This window comes from Peromyscus maniculatus, chromosome 2, assembly GCF_049852395.1.
Source record: "Peromyscus maniculatus bairdii isolate BWxNUB_F1_BW_parent chromosome 2, HU_Pman_BW_mat_3.1, whole genome shotgun sequence".
NCBI classification, from domain to species: domain Eukaryota; kingdom Metazoa; phylum Chordata; class Mammalia; order Rodentia; family Cricetidae; genus Peromyscus; species Peromyscus maniculatus.
The window spans coordinates 139,991,901-140,012,000 of NC_134853.1; the positions used below are offsets into that span (position 1 = coordinate 139,991,901).

General features: G+C 49.2%; 1 protein-coding gene across 1 annotated transcript; it reads left to right on the top strand.

The window, feature by feature from the left end:
• The first annotated feature begins 15,831 nt into the window (after positions 1-15,831).
• On the top strand, positions 15,832-17,106 carry Cited4 (Cbp/p300 interacting transactivator with Glu/Asp rich carboxy-terminal domain 4). The gene has a single exon (XM_006987257.4). The coding sequence runs from the start codon at positions 16,098-16,100 to the stop codon at positions 16,641-16,643; it is 546 nt and encodes a 181-aa protein (XP_006987319.1). The 5' UTR covers positions 15,832-16,097; the 3' UTR covers positions 16,644-17,106.
• The last annotated feature ends 2,994 nt before the right edge of the window (positions 17,107-20,100 follow it).

Here is a 20,100-nt window from a genome sequence, read left to right on the forward strand (position 1 = left end):
TGTGAGGAAGTGCTGTTTGCTTCCCCAAAATAATTGCACCCCAGTTTTCCTGATTCCACTCAAGGTGCTACTTGCTCAGAGCATGACAAAGAGACCACCTTCCATCACCACTCTTTTTTCATGGAAGTGATTGAGATGTACCTAGTAAATTCCTTCTGGGGGTAGTCCCCAGCAGACTGAGAATCATGCTGCCCATAGGCACCTTGGTGGCCCCTTACTGTGTTGTGGAATATTAGTTTAAGATGTGTTACATTTGTTTGTGCTATGGAATATTTGTTTAATGATGTAAAGATGTGTGGCATTATTTTATGCTGCATTTGTTTAGCTCTGTGAAGCTGTGTTACTGTGCCTGCCTAAAACACTTGATTGGTCTAATAAAGAGCTGAATGGCCAATAGCTAGGCAGGAGAGGGTTAGGTGGGGCTGGTAGGCAGAGAATAAATAGGAGGAGAAATCTAAAAAAAAAAAAAAAAAAAAGGAGCTAGGAGTGAGAAAAGGAGGAGAGGAAGACACCAGAAGCCAGCCACACAGCCACACAGCCACACATCCAGCCACGAAATAAGAAGGAAAGATATATAGAATAAAGAAAGGTACAAAGCTCAGAAGCAAAACATAGTTAAAGAGAAATGGGATAATTTAAGTTAGAAAAGCTGGCTAGAAGCCAGCCAAGCTAAGGCCGGGCATTCATATGTAAGAATAAGTCTCTGTGTATTTATTTGGGAGCTGGGTGGTGGGCCCCCAAAGAGTAAAAACAAACAAACAAACAAAAACCAAAGCCCACATTACTGTCCAATCCTGTTCCCCTTGGTCGTCTAAGGCACCTGCGGGGAGCAAGACTCAGATCACATGGAGTCCTCTGTCCACCTCTTACAGGCCCAGCCAGGACTGCTCTGAGCTGGAACAGGATTCTCTCCTCCCTCTGCGAATTGGCACATTTGTGGAAGAAGCAGTCGTGATCCCACCCACAAGACAAGTAGAGGTGCTCACACAGCCCCTTTCTCCTGGGTAAGAGCAGGTCCTTAGGGAGATCAGGGCACAGAGATGGGGTGCTGTTTCTCCCCACCCCACACCCACAAGCATCTCTCTCCACACTTTGAGAAAGAAATAAAACTTGAGCCCCGTAGTTAATATCGTAACCCGAGGAAAATTCTTCCAATGAGGGGGTTAAAGTTACGGTCAGCCAGTGACTTGCTGGGTAACCTGGAACATTCACCTCCCTGACTGATGAAATTCCTTCCATTGACTTGAAACTATTTCCTGGTAATGTCCACCCCGATCCTCCCACACCTTCCAGTGTCATCACTACGTGACAGACGTCCAGAGATCTGAATGCAGTTTGATTAAGAGCTCCTAGCCTTTCCTCATCTCTGGGCTGGGATCCAGTTCCTTCTGGGCAGCTCTTCCATCCTGCCCATCCCTCGGCCCTTTGGGTCTTCCCAGAAACCTGGTATGGGAGAAAAGTGGAGTCATCTGGTTATTAGGGGTGTGTGGGCTCAGAAGTCAGGCCGCCTCGGGAAGGGTCCGAGCTGCGCTGCCTTCCGGCTGTGCGTCCCGGGGAAGTCGCCTCAGCCTCAGTTTTCCTCAGAAGAGGGGTAATGGCTCTGACCGGCCTGTTGTGCTGTAAGGCTGAAGTCAGTTAGCACACACTAAGCTCAGCACAGAGCCTGCCATGTGTCACCTGGCTCCTGCCTCACCGCGTGGCGTCACGCCTCGTCACCTGATAATTTTCCAGCCAGGCGCTTGACCTGAGTTGAGCCAGTGGGTTTCTTCCCAAGGATGTCTTAGACGTGGGGTGTAAAGGAGGAAGTTGGGTTTCCGTCATTAGCTGAACTTGCAAGGTATGAAAACCAATGTTTTCTATGGTGGGGGGATGGTCTGCCACTGTGACAAAGATGACATTCACGTGCCCTAAACGAATCAGAGACAAGAAACACACGGAGAACACCCTGGTTCCACCTGGCCCTGAGGACCAGTTCCATCCTGGCCTCTGTTAGTTATCTTTCTCATTGTTGTAAAAGAAAAAACAAAACAAAACCCTGGCAGAAGCAGCTAAAAGAAGGGGGAGTTTGTTTTGTCTCGGGGTTTGAGAAGGGGTGTGGCCCGTCAGGGCTGGAAGGCGTGGCAGTGGGACATGAGGGAGGCGGTCACATGTCCTCAGTCAGGAAGCAGAGAGAGATGAGTGCCGGCGCTCTGCTCGCTCCCTCCTTTTTATGCATCCTGGGACCCCAGTACACGGGATGGTGTCCCTACTCCACAGGGCGGGCTTTCCTTCCTCCGATAAATTTCTCTAGAAACATCTTCCCAGACACACCCGGAGCTGTGCTTCCAGGGTGATCCCAAATATAATCACATCAACCATGGAAACTTATTACCATCATACAACTCGTCCTGTAACCTTGTGGTTTAAAATCGGCTAGATTCCGCTGTGGGACAGTGGTGAACCTCCACCTTAAAGCAGGGACCAGCTACTGATCAGCTCATGACTCTGTGTGCTGTGTTTACCTGGGCTCAGCAAGGACCTTCATCTGCCCGCCTCTACCTGGACTTTCTCATGGAGTTCCAGTCCATGCTCAACCAAGGCTGGAGAGCCCAAGGTGGCCTGAAGCTGATCTAGCATTTTTCTGAATGTTTTTGCCATGTGCCAGGTGCTATGGAAAATATAAGAGTGATGAAAATGTTTTGTGAGTTCTTAGTTTGTGCAGATATTAATGCTAAGTGCAATCTAATCCTCCTAGTTACTCCATCAGATAGTTGTTAATATCGCGCCCATTGTACAGATAAAGAAACTGAGGCTCAAAGAGAAGGAATAACTTCCCTAATATTTCCTTTTGTAAAAGAGTTGTTTTGCTGGCCGGTGGTGGCACACACCTTTAATCCCAGCATTCCAGAGGCAGAGGCAGGCGGATCTCTGTGAGTTCGAGGCCAGCCAGGTCTACAGAGGGAGTTCTAGGACAGCCATGGCTACACAGAGAAACCCTGTCTTGAATAAACAACAACAAAAAGATTTGTTTTTTTATTGTTTTTTAATTATGTGTGTTCATCTGTGTGTGAATATTGTGCATGTGAGTGCAGGTACCCACAGAGGCCAGAGGTTTTAGATCCCCTGGCACTAGAGTTAAAATTGTGAACCACCTGATAAGGGATCTGGGAACCAAACTTGCGTCCTGTAGAGAAGCAGAGCGTGATCCTGACCACTGAACCAGCACTCCAGCCCGACATCTCTCATATTTCAAGACCCTGAAGTAAAAATTTAAACCGATGACCCCAGAGTGTTCCCAGGGCCCCATCCTCTTGCACTGTACCATCCTAACCCTTCCCATGCAAAACAGCAGATGTGACTCTGTTGGCCCTTGTCCTGCTCAACGTGTTGCCATGGCACCTGAGTGGCCACGGCACCCATAGAACAAGATTGAGTGACAGCCGTTTAGTCAATTCCCCTTTTTATCTCTTCTGTGCCTGGTATCTGAGCAGGTACTAGGGACACAGATGACTCAGATGGGGGCGGCAGTAGCTGTGACAGGGAAGAGGTAATGAGACCCTGCCCGGTGTGGGCTCTCCACTGACGGCTTGATTCTTCAAGGTTGGTGAGACAAGGCCTCCTGGGGCAGACTCCCCTTCCCATAGCTCTATCTGGTCTCTGAGTCCGGGTCCCACAGCAACAGATGTCATTAGGGGAGAGCCAAGGATTCTGAGGCATTCTTCAAGCCTGGCTGCCACGCTGGGCACAGACTCTGTTCACAGTACAAGCTCAGATACCAGGCTAGAAGTAAGCTTCCAAGGGTAGGTGGCATGCTTGTCTCGTTCTTAAGCAGATCCTGGGCCCGTGGGAGCAGTCTCTGCCAGTCCAGGGCAGAAATGCCAAAAGGTGCGGCAGCATGTGTCCACAGACCTATGCCCTGCGAAAGGCCCGGGCACTGGGGACACAGAAGGACTAGGGGAAGGAGGGTGATCTTGGAACTAACTGGTCCCTCTCTGCAAATTCTCACTCCATCCTTTTCTGTGGTTCCCGTGAGCGGAAGAGCAGGCAAGAACAGGCTCCTTCCCTATTTGAAGAATGAGGATAGACGTCTGCATCTCAGGGCTGCTTCTTGTGTATCTTGGGCCGGCCGAAGCATGTCAGGGCTGCATCAAAAGGAATCCAGGATCATCACTGACCCCAGGGCAGTAGGCCACAGGAGGGACGGGGCAATGGTTGGTAAGCCATCAGGAATCCAGCCAGGCTCCCTCTCAGCCCCACCCGCCCCTTTTCTCTCTGCTGATTACTTCATCCTTCTGCCTTCACAGACAAGCACCTTCTATCTATCTGCTACCTGTGGCAAAAGCTGGGTGTCCTGTGGAGAGTTGTCATAGTCGAATTCACACTAGCTGCTGTCTTTCAGGCATTATTCCAAATTTCCAGAGGGAAAGGATTTAGCCCAAGTGGAACCTGTGCTCCACTCTAGTCTGATGAGTGAGAGCATAGAGGGATGTGGCCAGAAAAGGTGGGTCACTACTGCAACTAGGAGCCCCGGGAATAAAATAAGAAAGGGGACATCTCAGAGAGCATTGCCATGATCAAGAGGGGTCCCCCCACATGGTTCTTATGCAGACAGACTGAGACAGTGTGCATCAGCCTCCCACCCACAGTCAGCCCCATCATGTGCGGGTCTTAGGTCAGCTTTTCCGGAAGCAGAGCTCTCAGAAGAGGAGAGAGGGAGAGAAAGGAAAAATGAAAAACAAGGCTATGATCCCAGCCTGACCCTCAGGGAACTCTGGGGCACCCCCTGCCCCAGAGCCAGGTTATATCCAGACCCCAGCACTGTCAGGGACTGAGCTGGCTGAGAAGGAAGGCTTCCATTCTGCAGAAGGCCATTCAGTAGGGAAGGAAGGCTGGGATCTGGACTTGATTAGACCCGGTGACTGCCATGACAGGGAGTCTGGGCAACCTGTGTATTTAATCCTTACGGTCAGCTCCATGGTCACCCCTTACTCCTTCTCATTTCCCTCTTTCTATATGTCTAAAGATTTTTAAATTAGTTGCCCACCCCTGGGCTTTGTATGCATGTATTTAAACAATCACGGACCAAAAGTATTCACCCCAAAACTGTGTCCGTGCTAAACACATAGAGAAACTTCCTGTCAATATTCCCTAAGCAAGGCAGCATACAACAACCATTTATATGTTTATACTGTCTTAGGTGTATGCGTTACCTAGAGATGACTCAAAAACACCTGTGAGTTATTGACTTAATGGTATAAGTTATTGACTTAACGCTTTCAGCTATTGACTTAATGGTATAAGTTATTGACTTAATGCTCTCAGTTATTTGCACCATTTATTATTTGAAGTAGAATCTCTCTATGTAGCCCTGGGTGTCCTGAAACTCACTATGTAGACCAGACTAGCCTCAAACTCACAGAGATTGGCCTGCCTCTGCCTCCTGAGGACTAGGATTAAATGCATATACCACCACATCCAGCCTATTTGCACCATTTTACATAAGGGCGTTGAGAACCTCCCAGTGTGGATAACATGTGCTTTCGTGGTGTATGCTTTTCACGTGCCGTATATTATCACACAAAGTATGCACAAACATACCTATTATAATAAGAAATGAACCTGTGAAAACACATGCTATAAATTATCAGCAGAATTCTGAGGTCTCAATTTGATTTTTGCCTCAATGCTGACTTTACTGGGGGTATTTGAGTCCCCTGTCCCCTCCTTCGTCTCTTTCCCACAGGCTTGTGGGTCTGATGGGACACCAAAGTGACTCCTGACTCAATAGGAGCCTTGAAACCCAGCACGCTCCCTGGCCTCACACTCTCACAGCCTGACCTTTGCTCACCTGTCTGATTGCTGACTTGGACTCACCAGCCTCCAACCCCTGAGCCTTGCTTAGGACTCCCAACCTGCCAGCTCCTTCCCTCCCCAGCCCTTCTGCACACAGTGCTCCTTGGCCCAGAACATATCCCTTTGTTTTTGGTAGAATTGGTTCCTGCTCTCCTTCAGACTTCAGCACAATGCCACTGTGGTAGTTAGTTACTAGTCTATTGCTATGACAAAACACCGTGACCAAAGAGATGTATAAAAGGAAGTGTTTAATTCGGCTGTGGTTCCAGAAGGTCAGAGTCCATGATGGTAAAGTGAGGGCAAGGCAGTGGGATCAGCTGAGAGCTCACATCTTAAACCAAAACCAGGAGGCAGAGAGAGCTAACTCAAAATGGAGCCCACCCCCAATGACACACCTCCTCCAACAAGGCAACACCTCCTAATCCTTCCTAATCGGTTCCACCCACTGAGGACCAAGTATTCAAACAAGACTATTTGGAAGCCATTCCCACCACAGCCACAGCCACTTGTGAGGGGGCCTTTCTCCAATCTCTCTCTCTCTCTCTCTCTCTCTCTCTCTCTCTCTCTCTCTCTCTCTCCTTTTTCCTCCATTGTTTTAGACAGGGTCTTTCTTATGTAGTCCAGGCAGATTTTGACCTCAAACTCAATATGTAGGCAAGAATGACCTTGAACTTCTGATTCTCCTACCCTCACCTAAAATACTGGAATTACAAGTGTGCACCACCTCAGCGGGACGGTGGTGGCACATGCCTTTAATCCCAGCTCTTAGGAGGCAGAGGCAGGAAGATCTCTGTGAGTTCAAGGTCAGCCTGGTCTACAAATTGAGTTCCAGGACAACCAGAGCTGTTACACAGAGAAACCCTGTCTCAAAAAAAAAAAAACCAAAACCAAAAACAAAAAAAAAAACACAAAACCAAACAAAACAAAGATGTGTGCACCACCACCACACCCAGTTCATGCAATGCTAGGGATTGTCACTTAATTGTGTGTTCCGTTGTGGTAGGGAGTGGTTGGCATACAGCAGGAGTTCAGGATGTATCTTTGAATAAATGAATCAATAAGTGAACGGATGAGTCTGTTGTCATGCCTCAGCAGTTCTCACACCCAACCCATCCTATTGTCTGCAAGAGAGAACATTCTAGTAGGAGCACCTTCCTCTGCTCAGAACCCTTCTGTGGCCCCTCTTTCTCTAAGGCGTCAGGGTGCTCATCGCTTGCACAGGTGAATAAGAGTGGGACAGAAGTTAGAAGACCAGGCTCAGTCCCGCCCTTGAGCCCTTGCTGGCTGGACAGCGCCTCTCCGACACTCAGTTCTTTTCTATGAAATGGGTGAAAGCATCCTGCTATTTCTCCTTCCCGGGCTACAGTGAGAAGTCCCGAAAGCTGTGCATGGACGATTTTCTGTGGAGGTATTTTGTTTATGCTCTATAATAAAGCTTGCCTGAAGATCAGAGGGTGGAGCCAGCCACTAGATAACCATAGAGGCCAGGCAGTGGTGGCACACACCTTTAATCCCAGTACTTGGGAGGAGGAAGCAGGAAATTCAGGAGTTCAAGGCCACCCTGGGCTACACAAGATGGATCCAGTCTAAAAGAAAAACAGCCAGGCAGTGGTGGCACACACTTTTGATCCCAGCACTTGGGATTTCACACTTTTAATCTCAGCACCAGGGAAGTGGAGACAGGAAGTTATGGCTGGGCAGAAAGAGGAATATAAGGCGTGGGGGCGGGGGGAGGGGGGAGCTCAAGTCCCTCTCAGGCTGAGGATTCCTAGAGGTAAGAAATCTTCCTAGTGGCTGGCTGCTCAGCTTCTCTGATCTTTCAGCTTTCACCCTGATATCTGACTCTGGGTTTGTATTATTAAGACCAATTAGGATTCGTGCTACAATTTTCAGCATCACAGGCCTTCACCTTTCAGGCCTGCCCTGCCCCCTAAACACAAACGCCCATTATTCTAACCTGACCTGCTTCATGAAGCTTGCCCTGTGCAGTCACAGCTTCCCTGTGCCCTTGGTTGGCAAAACCCATTTCCCCACCTCAGCCCGGCCCTCCACGATGCTTTGCCCACTGCACACCTTACACCACACGTACTGTTAAGTGCAGAGGAGACCCTGCTGGGCATGGGACCTCACTGTCAGGGAGAGCCCTCTCTACCTCCCAAGGAACACGGGGCGGGCTGCTGTAGAAGTTCCATGGTGCACAGAGAGTGCAGGGTCCAACTAGATTCCACACTACTATCCTTAGTATGGGCGGAGACTCTTCTCTGCACCCGCTTTCTCATCTGTGAAATGGGCATAACAGCATTTTCCTTGTGGGGTTGTAGTGAACATTAAATGAGTTGGTATCTATAAGAGCTTGGGGGTGCTGGAGAGGTGGCTAACTGGTTAAGAGCACTGGCTGCTCTTCCAGAGGGCCCTGGTTCAATTCCCAGCACCCACATGGCTGCTCACCACTGCCTATAACTCCTACTTCAGGAGATCTGACATCTTCCCACAGACATGCATACAGGTAAAATACCAATGCATATAAAATAAAAATAAATAAATCATTCTAAACATTGTTAAAAAGAGCTCACATCAGTATCTGGTGCATAGTAAGTGCTCCATAAGCATTAGCATTTCTTCTTCAGCATTAGCACTTCTTCTTCTTCTTCTTCTTCTTCTTCTTCTTCTTCTTCTTCTTCTTCTTCTTCTTCTTCTTCTTCTTCTTCTTCTTCTTCTTCTTCCTCTTCCCCTCTGCCTCCTCCTTTTTCTTCCTCAGGTTTGAAAATTAACTGCCACTCCTCTAGGCATCACATCTCCCTCCCCAGCCAGAAAAGAGCAAATGCAAAAGAAGGTAGTGAGTGCTGGCTGAATCCATGCAGAGCTTGGCTGGTGGTTTGTTCTGTTTCCCAGTTAAGATGAAAGTTGCATAACATTGAAATGAACCGTTTTAGAGAGAACAGTTCCATGGCATTTAACACATTCGCCCTGTTCTCCAACCGGCATCCATATCTAACTAGCAAAACATTTTACTGTGCTAAAAGAAACCTACTCCCTACCCCCCCAAAAAAACAAATACTAAAAACTAGGCAGTGGTGGTGCACACCTTTAATCCAAGCACTTGGAAGGCAGAGCAGTAAGGATCTCTGTGAGTTCGAGGCCAGCCTGATCTACAGAGCAAGATCCAGGACAGGCACCAAAACCACACAGGGAAACCCTGTCTCGAAAAACAAAACAAAACAAAACAAAACAAAACAAAACAAAACAAAACAAAACAAAACAAAACAAAACTCCATTCCCATCAGTTCTTCCCCATTCTTCCATCCCCCAGCCCCTGGCAGCTGTAAATCTGTGTTGGGCCTCTATGATTTATTACTTCTGGATAATTCCGTCTACTTTTAAAGAGCCTTCCAGGATGCTTACTCAGGCTTCTCTGCTCACACCTCATTGCCCAGTACTGTATCTCTTTTTTAGCTGAGCACATTTGTGGTGGTTTGAAACAAAATGGCCCCCAGAGGGAGTAGCAATATTAGAAGATGTGGCCTTGTTAGAATAGGTGTGGTCTTGTAGGAGGAAGTGTGTCACTGGGGAGGTGGGCTTTGAGGTCTTTTTATCAAGCTTCACTCAGTGTAACAGCCAGTTGACTTCCTGTTGCCTCTAAATCAAGATGTAGGGATCTCAGCTCCAACACCACATCTGCCAGCATGCCACAATGCTCCCTATCCTAATGATAATGGACTGAACCTCTGAAACTGTAAGTGAATCACCCCCAATTAAATGTTTTTATTTATAAGAGTTGCTATGGTCATGGTGTCTCTTCACAGCAATAGAAACCAAAGACACCATTGCTTCTGTGAACAAAATCAACTTTTTTTTTCTAAATGTAGAGTCTCACTATGTAGCCCAGGCTAGCCTGACTCTTGAACTCTTGTTCTTCCTGACCCAGTCTCCTGAGAGCTGAGGTTCACAGGCGTGAGTCACTATGCCAGGTTAATTTTTTTTTTGTTCTACATTTGAAAACTCAGAGTACTTACAACCACATTTTATTCATTCGGAGACACACAGATTTCCTTCCACAGATTTTTGGGGTAAGATCTTATATTTTGATATTGATAACATTTCATATTTAATGAAATGTCTGGCACTCTTTTAGATGCCTAAATGAAATGGCTAATCCCCTGCCTTTATGGGACTGGCACACACATGGTGGGATATAAACAATCAAACAATAAATAAGTGAATTGTGTAGTGTGTTCAGATATAATGTTTAAAAAAAATCAGCCAGGCGGTGGTGATGCGTGCCTTTAATTCCAGCACTTGAGAAACAGAGGCAGGTGGATATCTGAATTCAAGGCCAGCCTGGTCTACAGAGCAAGTTCCAGGACAACCAAGGCTACACAGAGAAACCCTGTCTCAAAAAACCAAAATAATAATAATAATAATAATAATAATAATAATAATAATAATAATATCAAAGCATGGTGAGTTCCATTCCAGAAATGGAACAGAGACAGACTGCCTCATAGTTCTCTAGCCATTTAGCACATTATCTCAACACTTAGCAATGTAAAACACGCACATTTGATACCTCTGTTACTTGGGGGCAGGAACCCAGAAGTCACTTGAATCTGGGTCTCTCATGAGGCTGCAAACAGGATGTAGGGCTGAAGACATTGAAAGGCCTGAATTGGGGCTGGGGGTTCCCATCCAAGATCACTGACTAATGCAAAGGCTGGCGAAAGTCTGCGTGTCATGGTTCCTCGTCCTGTGTGCCTTTCCATGGCTGCTTGAGTGTTGTCATACCACACCAGCTCCCTTCCCCTAGAACACGTGACAGTTTCAAGAAAAAGCCAGAGCCAGATGTGGCAGCACACACCTGTAATCCCTAGATTTGGGAGGCAGTGGCCCAAAGATCGGGATTTGAAGGCCATTCTCAGCTACATAGGAAGTTTGAGACCAGCCTGGGCTACATGAGACCCCACCTCAAGAAGGAGGAGGAGGAGGAAGAAGAGAAGAGGAGAAGGAGGAGGAGAGAGCACACCACAGCATCTTTTATGCCTTAGTCTTAGAAGCATCTCCACAGACTCTGTTCTACTTGTGGGAAGTGAGCCATGCCGTCTCTTCCACATTCAGGGAGAGGGGAATTGAAGACAGAAATGTCCAAGGACTTGTGGACACATTAGAAAACCACTACAGCTAGGACTGCCAGAGTGAGAGAAAGGTGATATATGAGTAAGAACTGAGCTGGGGAGGGCCTTGGCCAAGCTGACCTAGGGAGGAGACACTCCAGGCAGAGCAAGTGTAGTGGTTGGAATGAAAATGGTCCCCATTAGGCCCCTAGGGAGTGGCACTACTAGGAGGTGTGGCCTTGTTGGAGGAAGTGTGTCACTGGGGGCAGGCTTGGAGGTCTCTGATGCTCAAGCCAGGCCCAGTGTCTCACTCTCCCCTCCTGCTGCCAATGTGCATCCCGATGGAGAACTCTCAGCCACCTCTCCAACACCATGTCTGCCTGCATCCGGCCATGTTTCCCACCATGACGATTGTCTTAGTTAGGGTTTCTATTGCTGTGAAGAGACACCATGACCATGGCAACTCTTAAAAAGGAAAACGTTTAATTGATGGCGTACAGTGCAGAGGTTCAGTACATTATCGTCATAGGCATACATCTTGCATAGGCAACAGGAAGTGAACTGAGACACTGGGTGTATCTTGAGCACATGAGACCTCAAAGAACCCACGCGCACACACACAGAGACACACTTGCTCCAATAAGACCACACCTACTCCAACAAAGCCACACCTCCCAATAGTGCCATTCCTTATGAGCTTTGGGGGGGCCAATTACATTTGAACTGCCACAACAATAATGGACTAGACCTCTGAACTATAAGCCAGCCCCAATTTAATCTTTTTCTGTAAGAGTTGCCATGGTCATGGTGTCTCTTCACAGCAACAGAAAACCTAACTAAGATAACAAGTCACCAGAACTGTGGCCCCGGACCTTCCGGCAACAAAGGTAAAGAGAGTGGCCCATGGGAGGCAACAGGGTGTAAATAGGGCACCACACTCCCTCCTCCAACAACAGCTGAATGATGCTGGATGGTCTCTTCTCTTTCCTCCTCTGTGAAATGGGAATGGTAGCACAGGTTGACTGTCTAACATACCTGGGATCAGAAATGCTTCAGATTTTGGAAGTTTATTGAATTTTAGATTATTTGCATAGACTCGGGCATCTTTAATTTAAAATTTTAAAAGTTGGGGCTAGAAAAATGGCCCAGTGGTTAAGAGAACTTATTGTTCTTGCAGAGGTTCTAGGTTCAACTCCCAGAACCCGTATGGTGCTTTGACTCCAGATCCAGGGGTCTGAAGCCCTTTTCTGACTTCTGAGGGCTCCAGGCATGTGTGCATCCAACCCAAGACTTCAGATCCCTGACACCAGAAAAAAAAATGCTGAGGGTAACGAACGTTGAAGAAGACACCAAACATCCACCTCTGGCCCACACACATATGCACACACACACATAAACACACACACACTTACACACACATAAAAATCCAAAATGCTCTTAAATGTGTAACTTGCTGGAAATGACATCAGGATGGCTGTTTGGTAGCTCCTCCCCCAGACCCCACGTGGCTAACAGCCTTTCTTCTTTCATTTTCTCTTCTCCATTTCCTCTTCAGTCTTGTTGAGACACTATGTCCCATGCTGTCCTTGAACACTCAGCTTCTGTGTGACAGGATTACAGCCGTGAGCCAATCCCGACTCTTCCTCCATCTCTGCCCCGACCTCGTAGTCTCACTCCCCCATAGAATCTGCAGCCTGCATGCTCCTCTCCTGCATGCCTGCTTTCCCCTTGCATTCATTCTCTCTATCCCCATGCTACTTACCACTTTCTAGCACGTAGGGCCTCATTTTACCTATTCTGTTGTTTACTGTCTGTCTCCAAGTATCAAATAGGTTTGTGTGCATGGATGTGCTGTATAGGTGCGTCTGTGTTTAAGTGTGTGCTCGTGTGTGTACAACACACGCAGAAGCCAGAGGGCAAAGTCTGGTGTCTCCTTCTATCCTTCTCCACTTTATTTTTTGCACATACTTATTTACTTACGTGTGCCTGCATGTGCATGTGTGCTGTGGTGTGTAGGTGGAGGTCAAAGAACAACTTTGGAAGCTGACTCTCTCCTTCCATCATGTGAGTCCCAGGGATTGACCTCAGGTCATCAGGCTTGGTCACAGGTGCTGTGGATATCGCTCTGTATAAATAAAACACTGATTGGCCAGTAGCCAGGCAGGAAGTATAGGCGGGACTAGCAGAGAGGAAAATTGAGAGAACAGGAAGGCGGAGAGGAGGAGACTGCAGCCACTGCCAGGACAAGGAAGATGTAAGGTACCGGTAAGCCACGAGCCACGTGGCAAAGTATAGATTAATAGAAATGGGCTGAATATAAGAGTAAGAGCTAGACAATGATAGGCCTGAGATAATGGCCAAGCAGTTTAAATAATATAAGCATCTGTATGTTTATTTTATAAGTGGGCTAAGGGACTGCCGGGATTTGGCGGGACCCAGAGAGAAAACTCTCAAGCTACACACAGGCACCTTTATCTGCTGAGCCATCACACTGGCCCATGTTACTCTTGGAGGCAGGGTCTCTCCCTGAACCTGGAGTTTGCAGGTTGGCCTAGTCTGGCTGGCCAGCAAGCTCTAGGGTCCTCCTCACTCCCCCTCCATCGCACCGTGCTCACAAGCACATGACACCACTCTCAGCTTTTTATGTGGGTGCTGGGAGTCCAAACGCAAGTCCCCAAGCTTGCATAGCAAGCAGGTTTCCACGGGAACCTCTCCAGTTCCCCTTGTGAGTTGTTACACGCCAACTCCAGCACTTAATTCACCAGATCATGTGCAGTTATATTGTGGCCACAATGTCTGCAGATTAGATTCTCAGAAGTTTTCATGACCTTGAAAGTCACAAATTAATTAATGTCTGATGAAGGGTAGACATTTGATATTTATTTACCAAATTAAAGACCTTTTAAAAAGTCTTACTTTAAATTTGTGTGTGTGTGTGTGTGTGTGTGTGTGTGTGTGTGTGTGTGACATGTATGTGACTTTTCACAAAAGTGAAAAGAGGGTGTTGGGTCATCTGGAGCTGCATTTGTTGTGAGCTACCCAATGAGGACAGTGGGAAGCGAACTCAGGTCATCTGGAAATACAGCAAGTACTGAGCTATTTCTCTAGCCCCAAATGAAAGAGCTCTTTAGAGCATTATTCACACACACTTTTTCTTTTAAGGGAAACTGTCTTGTGATGCAAACACTAGTATCCTTAGACCAGCCATGTCGGGATGATTTTTTAAACATAGTCTCATGATTCAAACCACCCACAGCCCAAGCACTAGGGAGGCAGAAGCAAGGACAGCAATGGCCCTGGGTTACCCAGCAAGGCCCTGTCTACAACAAACAAACTCTTAGTGTCCGAGTCAGGAGGTTAGCGTTCCCCCTAACCATGCATACCTCCAGAGGAGACAGAGGTCCATTGGGGTTAGGAATCTCTGTGTGGAGCCTTATTCAGAGAGAAAGAGATAGCCCAGGGTTTTCATCACACTAGGCTGGGAAAGGGGGAAGATTTGTGACCACCTGCAAGCTCCCGGGCACCCAAGCAGGGACCACTACAGCAGACAGCCCAGGCCCTGTGGCCCTGCGGAATGCAGACGTCCCCCACCCCCACCCATCAGCCCAGTGTCACACGCCTGTGGGTGGCAGAGCTATGATTAGTTCTTGGGCCCCTCTGAACTCCCTGGCTAAGCTTCTCCCCTCTACACCAGCTAGATAAACCAAAGTTCCAGGAAGTCCAGAGGCTGCTGCAGGGGGAGGGGAGCCAGGAGAGGGAAAAATCAACCTGTGGAAGTCAAGGCTCGAGGAATCTGTCTCTTGGCCTGCCTGTGGCTCAAAGAGTTTGGAATGCATAGGCCTATTACACCTTTTTTTGCATAGGACCTCTGCACAGCCATTTGCTTTGTGTGTTTTAGTCTACTTATCTGCAAAATAGGGCTAAAAATTCATACCCTGCTTCCAGGAAGATGCTTGTAGAATGTAAAACTCTCTAAAAGTCCAAGTTAGGATTACTGTTATCCAAAGGGGTGAAAATCCCCCACTGGAAGATCATTAGAGCCAACCCTATACCCAGCCTTTCACTCAGTTGAGGAACATTTGCATAGGTATGTTCCAGGTACTATGGAGGGCTCTGTACACACACACACACACACACACACACACACACACACAGAGCCTCGGCTAACCCTCACCATAAGTGTGGTGTGGTCTCTGCTGCTCTTGCCAGCATCCTAGAGAGGAAGAAGCAGCAGCTTAGTGAATGAGCTGCAATTCACGCCATCATTCTCTCATTCATTCCACTTTTACAGAAAGCCAGCTCCGAACCAGGATGTGGGCCAAATGCTGAGGGTAAGAAGATGAACAAGTCCTTCAGGAGACATGCCCATAAATTACTTCAATAATAACTGGGGACATGCTTCAACAGACAGCACAGTGAGAGCCAGAGAAGGAGCGACTGGCTCCCTGGGGGTTATGGGGACAGAGAGCTGAACTCTCCAAACGACGCTGCTTCGCCGAAGTGCAATCCAAAGGCCTGAGTTTGAACCCTGAAGGCATTACTGTGTGTTTCCAGGAAATCTTCAGTGTCTGAACCTCGGTCTGGAAAATTAAGGAGCTGAATGGACCCCAAGATCCTGCAGCTCCAGGAACTGGTCTTCCCACTTCATCTTCTGGCAAATTTAAGCTACTCCCACATTCCCCACTAGCCAGAACCTCGAAAGCCTGACCAGAGAAATGTCAACCACTCTGCCCTACCAAAGCACCGGCAACCTGGGACGCCGCGGGAGCCCAAAGGGCGGAGCTCTGGTAGAAGGCGGGACCGAGGACTTGTTGGAGGGACGCGCGAACCGCCCAGAAGGGATTCATCCAGCCAATGACAGACAGGGGGCGTGGAGGCCCGCCTCTTGGTATAAAAAGTCGCCTGTTTCCGAGGCACCCTATGCACGTCTGCGGACCTTGACCATAGAGTGTCCGGTTCTCTTGCGGCCTGCCACCGCGGCACTGGGGCAGTGGAGGAGAGAGGGGACCCGGAAGATCCAGGTGAGACAGTGGACGAATCCGATTCGGTCTTCCTTTACCTGGCTGAGTTGCAGGGACAGCGCTGTGTCCTGGTCTTCCGCCCAAGAGAAGCCGCTGGCCGGGATCCGGGGCGCGCGCTGACCGTCCGCCCGCTGCCATGGCCGACCACCTGATGCTCGCCGAGGGCTACTGCCTGCTGCAGGTGCCGCCGCACGCCCACGGCCCGCACGCGCCCCGGACTCTGCAGCCATACTCAGGCCCGGCCTTGGACAGCGGTCTGCGGCCGCGGGGGGCCCCGCTGGGACCGCCGCCGCCACCCGGGACTCGGGCATACGGCTCCTTCGGATCGCCGGCCTCCTTCCAGCCCTTCCCCGTCGCGCAGCCGCCGGGCCCCGGTAGCGCGCACCTGCAGCCCGCCTCCACTCCGTCCCCGGGCCGCACCGCCGCGTCCCCGGGAGCCGCCGGAGGCCCCTCACCTCTGCAGCCCACGCCGGGAGCCGCGTCCCCCCTGCCGCCGCCGCCGCCCTCCTCCCTGGGCTGCATGGACGCAGAGCTCATAGACGAGGAGGCGCTGAAGTCGCTGGAGCTCGAGCTCGGGCTGCACCGCGTGCACGAGCTGCCCGAGCTCTTCCTCGGCCAGAGCGAGTTCGACTGCTTCTCGGACCTGGGGTCGGCGCCACCCGCCGGCTCAGTGAGCTGCTGAGCGCCACCGCCGAGACCTGTGGGACCCTGTGAGCCGGTGGCCCAGCCCGCACGCACCCTCCGTGAGGGTGGAGGCGCCGGGTTTACTCGCCGAGACGGCTCTGGCCTGGGACGCCTGCCTTGCCCCCAGGCTCTGCCTCCTCCGGATGACAGTTGGGTCTTGCTTCTCTCACCCAAGCCTCAGAAGTCAAAAGGAGACTGAACCAGCCTTTGGATTCCACGTTCTTGAATTCTGTGCCCTCCCTCCCCGCTCCCTCCCCTCAATCTGAGCCATTGCAGGCCTCTGCCTGACCTTCTCGCGCTGCCCACTAACCGGATTGGGTCTCCGGAGCCATCTGCCTAAACCCCCATCTTCCCTGGGCCTTTGGCCTGGGGGAGGGGAAGGTTTTACACCTAACCCCTTGCAGAGTGGAGCGATGCTCCCAGTAGCCTCTAAAACCAAAATAAAAGTGGGTTGCTTTACAGTTTTGAGTTTCCATTTCCTTCTCATCTCCACTCTCAAGTACGTGAAACTTGTAAAAGCCCGAGGCTGTTAGATGTTAGAGGCCATGGACCCCAGAAGCCCGAAGGACAGGAAACTTGATAGATTCTTTTGAAAATGTCTCGAGAGTTGTGCAATTGTCATGTCATAACCTGAGAGGCCCGGGCCACTGATAGGCCAGTTGACAGCTTAACCCATTGGACTTCCCAGCTGCTAGGACTCCGGGGACTGGAGAGTACCTGAAGACCTAGGCAGCACTAGTTTTGTGCAGAGACTCTCTCATTTGTCCACGACACTACCCCTTCCGGTTCCCTTGGAGGGGGTGGTCTTGGTTATGATGCTGTCATAGGTGGAGGGGGTGGGGATTGAACCCAAAGCCTCACACACGCTTCATCCATGTGACAGCTGTAGCACACTTTCACACTCTTAGTCAACTCAGTAAACTGTGGAGATGGTTATTCTGAAAACTGGTGCACAAGGTCGGGGACAGACCTGGAAACAGATCATTCTGGGAACGTGGCAGAGAACTGTCCAGAAAAAAGGATGGAATCAGTTCAGCGGTTGGGATGGAGGTTGTTTCAGCTTCGGGGAGGCGGTGACATCTGACGTGATGGACACTGTGGCATGACAAACGCGTTAAGGAACAGGACAAGACCTTGATTAAAGGAAGGGCCACATACCCGTTTGTGGGATCTATGGGATGACAAGGAGCAGCTAGAACAGACAGGGAAGAGCAGATGGTTTCCTGACGACTTTATGTGGCTGGTTGGGTCCTCCTTCCACAGGTGAGGGTGTGGTGCTGGCCCCAGCCTGGTAAGATTTGTCCTTCGAGTCCAGATCTCCAGTGCACCCTCTGCTGTTGACTCTGAAAAGATTCCCCTGCTGTGTGGGAGTGAGGCTGAAAGTCGGGAGGAGGAAGAGGCCTGGCCAGGCATGCTTCCCACAGTGCTAGGGCCCGGCAGTGGGGCATTCTCCACGAGACAGTACATTCCAGGGACTAGAGAGCAATGCCACCGAGCCTTTCTGTCTCCGAGGGGTTGGCCTGTGCTCTAGTGCCAAGTGCTTGTGCATATGGCTTCAGCAGCTGTGAGTTATCCCAGGGTTTACTGTGTGGGCAGCAGCTCTGAAGCCAGCGACATGAGCAGAGAGTGGGTGACAGGAAGTGTTCCGCCAATGAATGAAGGGCCACTCTTAGATCCCAGAGCCTTCTGGGACAGATGGAAAGAAAAAGGAAGAGATTCTTCTGGCCTCGGACTGGCCTGACCTTTGAGCTCAGAGTGGTTTGGACCAAGACAGAAACCAAGGAATCGAATTGGGACAGGAAGGTTTGGCCCTGGGCTGGACACTTCCTTGATTGCATTTTCTCAAGGCCTTGGTTTTTCCACCAGTAAAAAGAGGCTAAAAGCCTTACCCTGCTACTTTACAAGGCAATAACCTTCTTCATAAGTGAGGAACCAGTTCAGGAATGAGCTAATAAGCAGTTGGTAAACTCTCAATGCCTCCCAAGTAGAAGGGAATACAATAGCACCACACCAAGCCATACATGGTGGTTCACACTTGTAATCCAGCACTGAGGATACTGTGTTTGAAGCCAGCCTGCACTACAGAGTGGGTTCTAGACTAATCTGGGCTACCTGGTAAGTTCCCTGTCTCAAAAGTAAAAAAAAAACAAACAGGTGGGGGAGTCCTAGATACAGTTTTATGGTAGAATACCTGTCTAGCATGTACAAGGTCCTGGGTTTAATTCCCAGGACCAAAAAGCAAACAAAAAAAGCCTGCTGTCCTCCCCAGAGGGACCACTGACAAGCTGGTTAGCAGACAGATGGACAGAGATGTAAGACTAGGACAGCTCACCTGGTCCTGGTCCTGGCCCTGGGAGCTAAAGGAGAAAGAGCAATGGACTTGTAGTCTCATCACCACATCATCAGCTCAAGAACAGTCTCAGGAGCTGCGTGGCCTCAAATGAAGTCCCCTCATCCTCTGAGTGTTAGTCTTTGCATAAGTATACAGCCCTCCACAGTGTCTGTCACCTCTTCCTGTGTGCCTGCCTCCTAAAACACCCTGCTGCCCCTGGGTCCTGAGGATCTGGCTCTCCTGCTGGGGCCGAGTCTGCTGGGTCTTTAAATTTAGTCTCACTAAAGGATGGGAGCTCAGTCATGGTGCAGACAAAGCTTGCTTCCATTTCTTCTTCCTCTTCCTCCTCTTCCTCCTCGTCATCATGGTTGTCAATTTATTCTCCCACTTCCCCATACCAACACTCTTTGTTTTTATTTATATTTTATCATCCATGCCTTGTGTTTTTCTACAGATAGAACCTCTCCGTAAATGGGGTCCTAATTGATAGCATGACTACCATAGAGCTGCTGTGGAGGTAGGTGAAAGCTTCGAAGGCGGTGCCTTCTAGTAACCCCAGCACTTGGGAGGTGGACATAGGGCGATCAAGAGTTCAAGGTCATCCTTGGCTACATACCGAGGTTAAGGCCAGCCTGGAATACATAAGACCCTGTCTCAAAAAAAAAAAAAAAAAAAAAAAGAGAAAAAGAGAAAGAGAAAGAAAGAGAGAGAGAAAAAGAAAGGAAGGGAGAGAGAGAGAGAGAGAGAGAGAGAGAGAGAAAGAAAGAAAGAAAGAAAGAAAGAAAGAAAGAAAGAAAGAAAGAAAGAAAGAAAGGAAGGAAGAAAGGAAGAAAGGAAGACAGGACAGAAAAGATGGCTCAGTGGTTAATAATGCTTCTTTTCAGAAGACCAGAGTTCCCGGCACCCATGTCAGGAGGCTCACAGCTACCTAATTCCAGCTCCAACATTCTCTTCTGGCCTCTGCAGGTGCCTTCACACATGGCAGATACGTACAAACACACACATACACATGCAAAGTTGAAGCTGATGACGTGTTTAGGACGATGGAGTTTGTGCTTGATGCTCTTCTTGAATCTTGACTTTGGACGACACCTTTATTCTAGAGTCTTGAGGGAGGTTGTCT

What these genes read in the sequence shown, in the direction of transcription:
- Cited4 (XM_006987257.4), top strand. Translation starts at nt 16,098, where the DNA reads ATGGCCGACCACCTGATGCTCGCCGAGGGCTACTGCCTGCTGCAGGTG.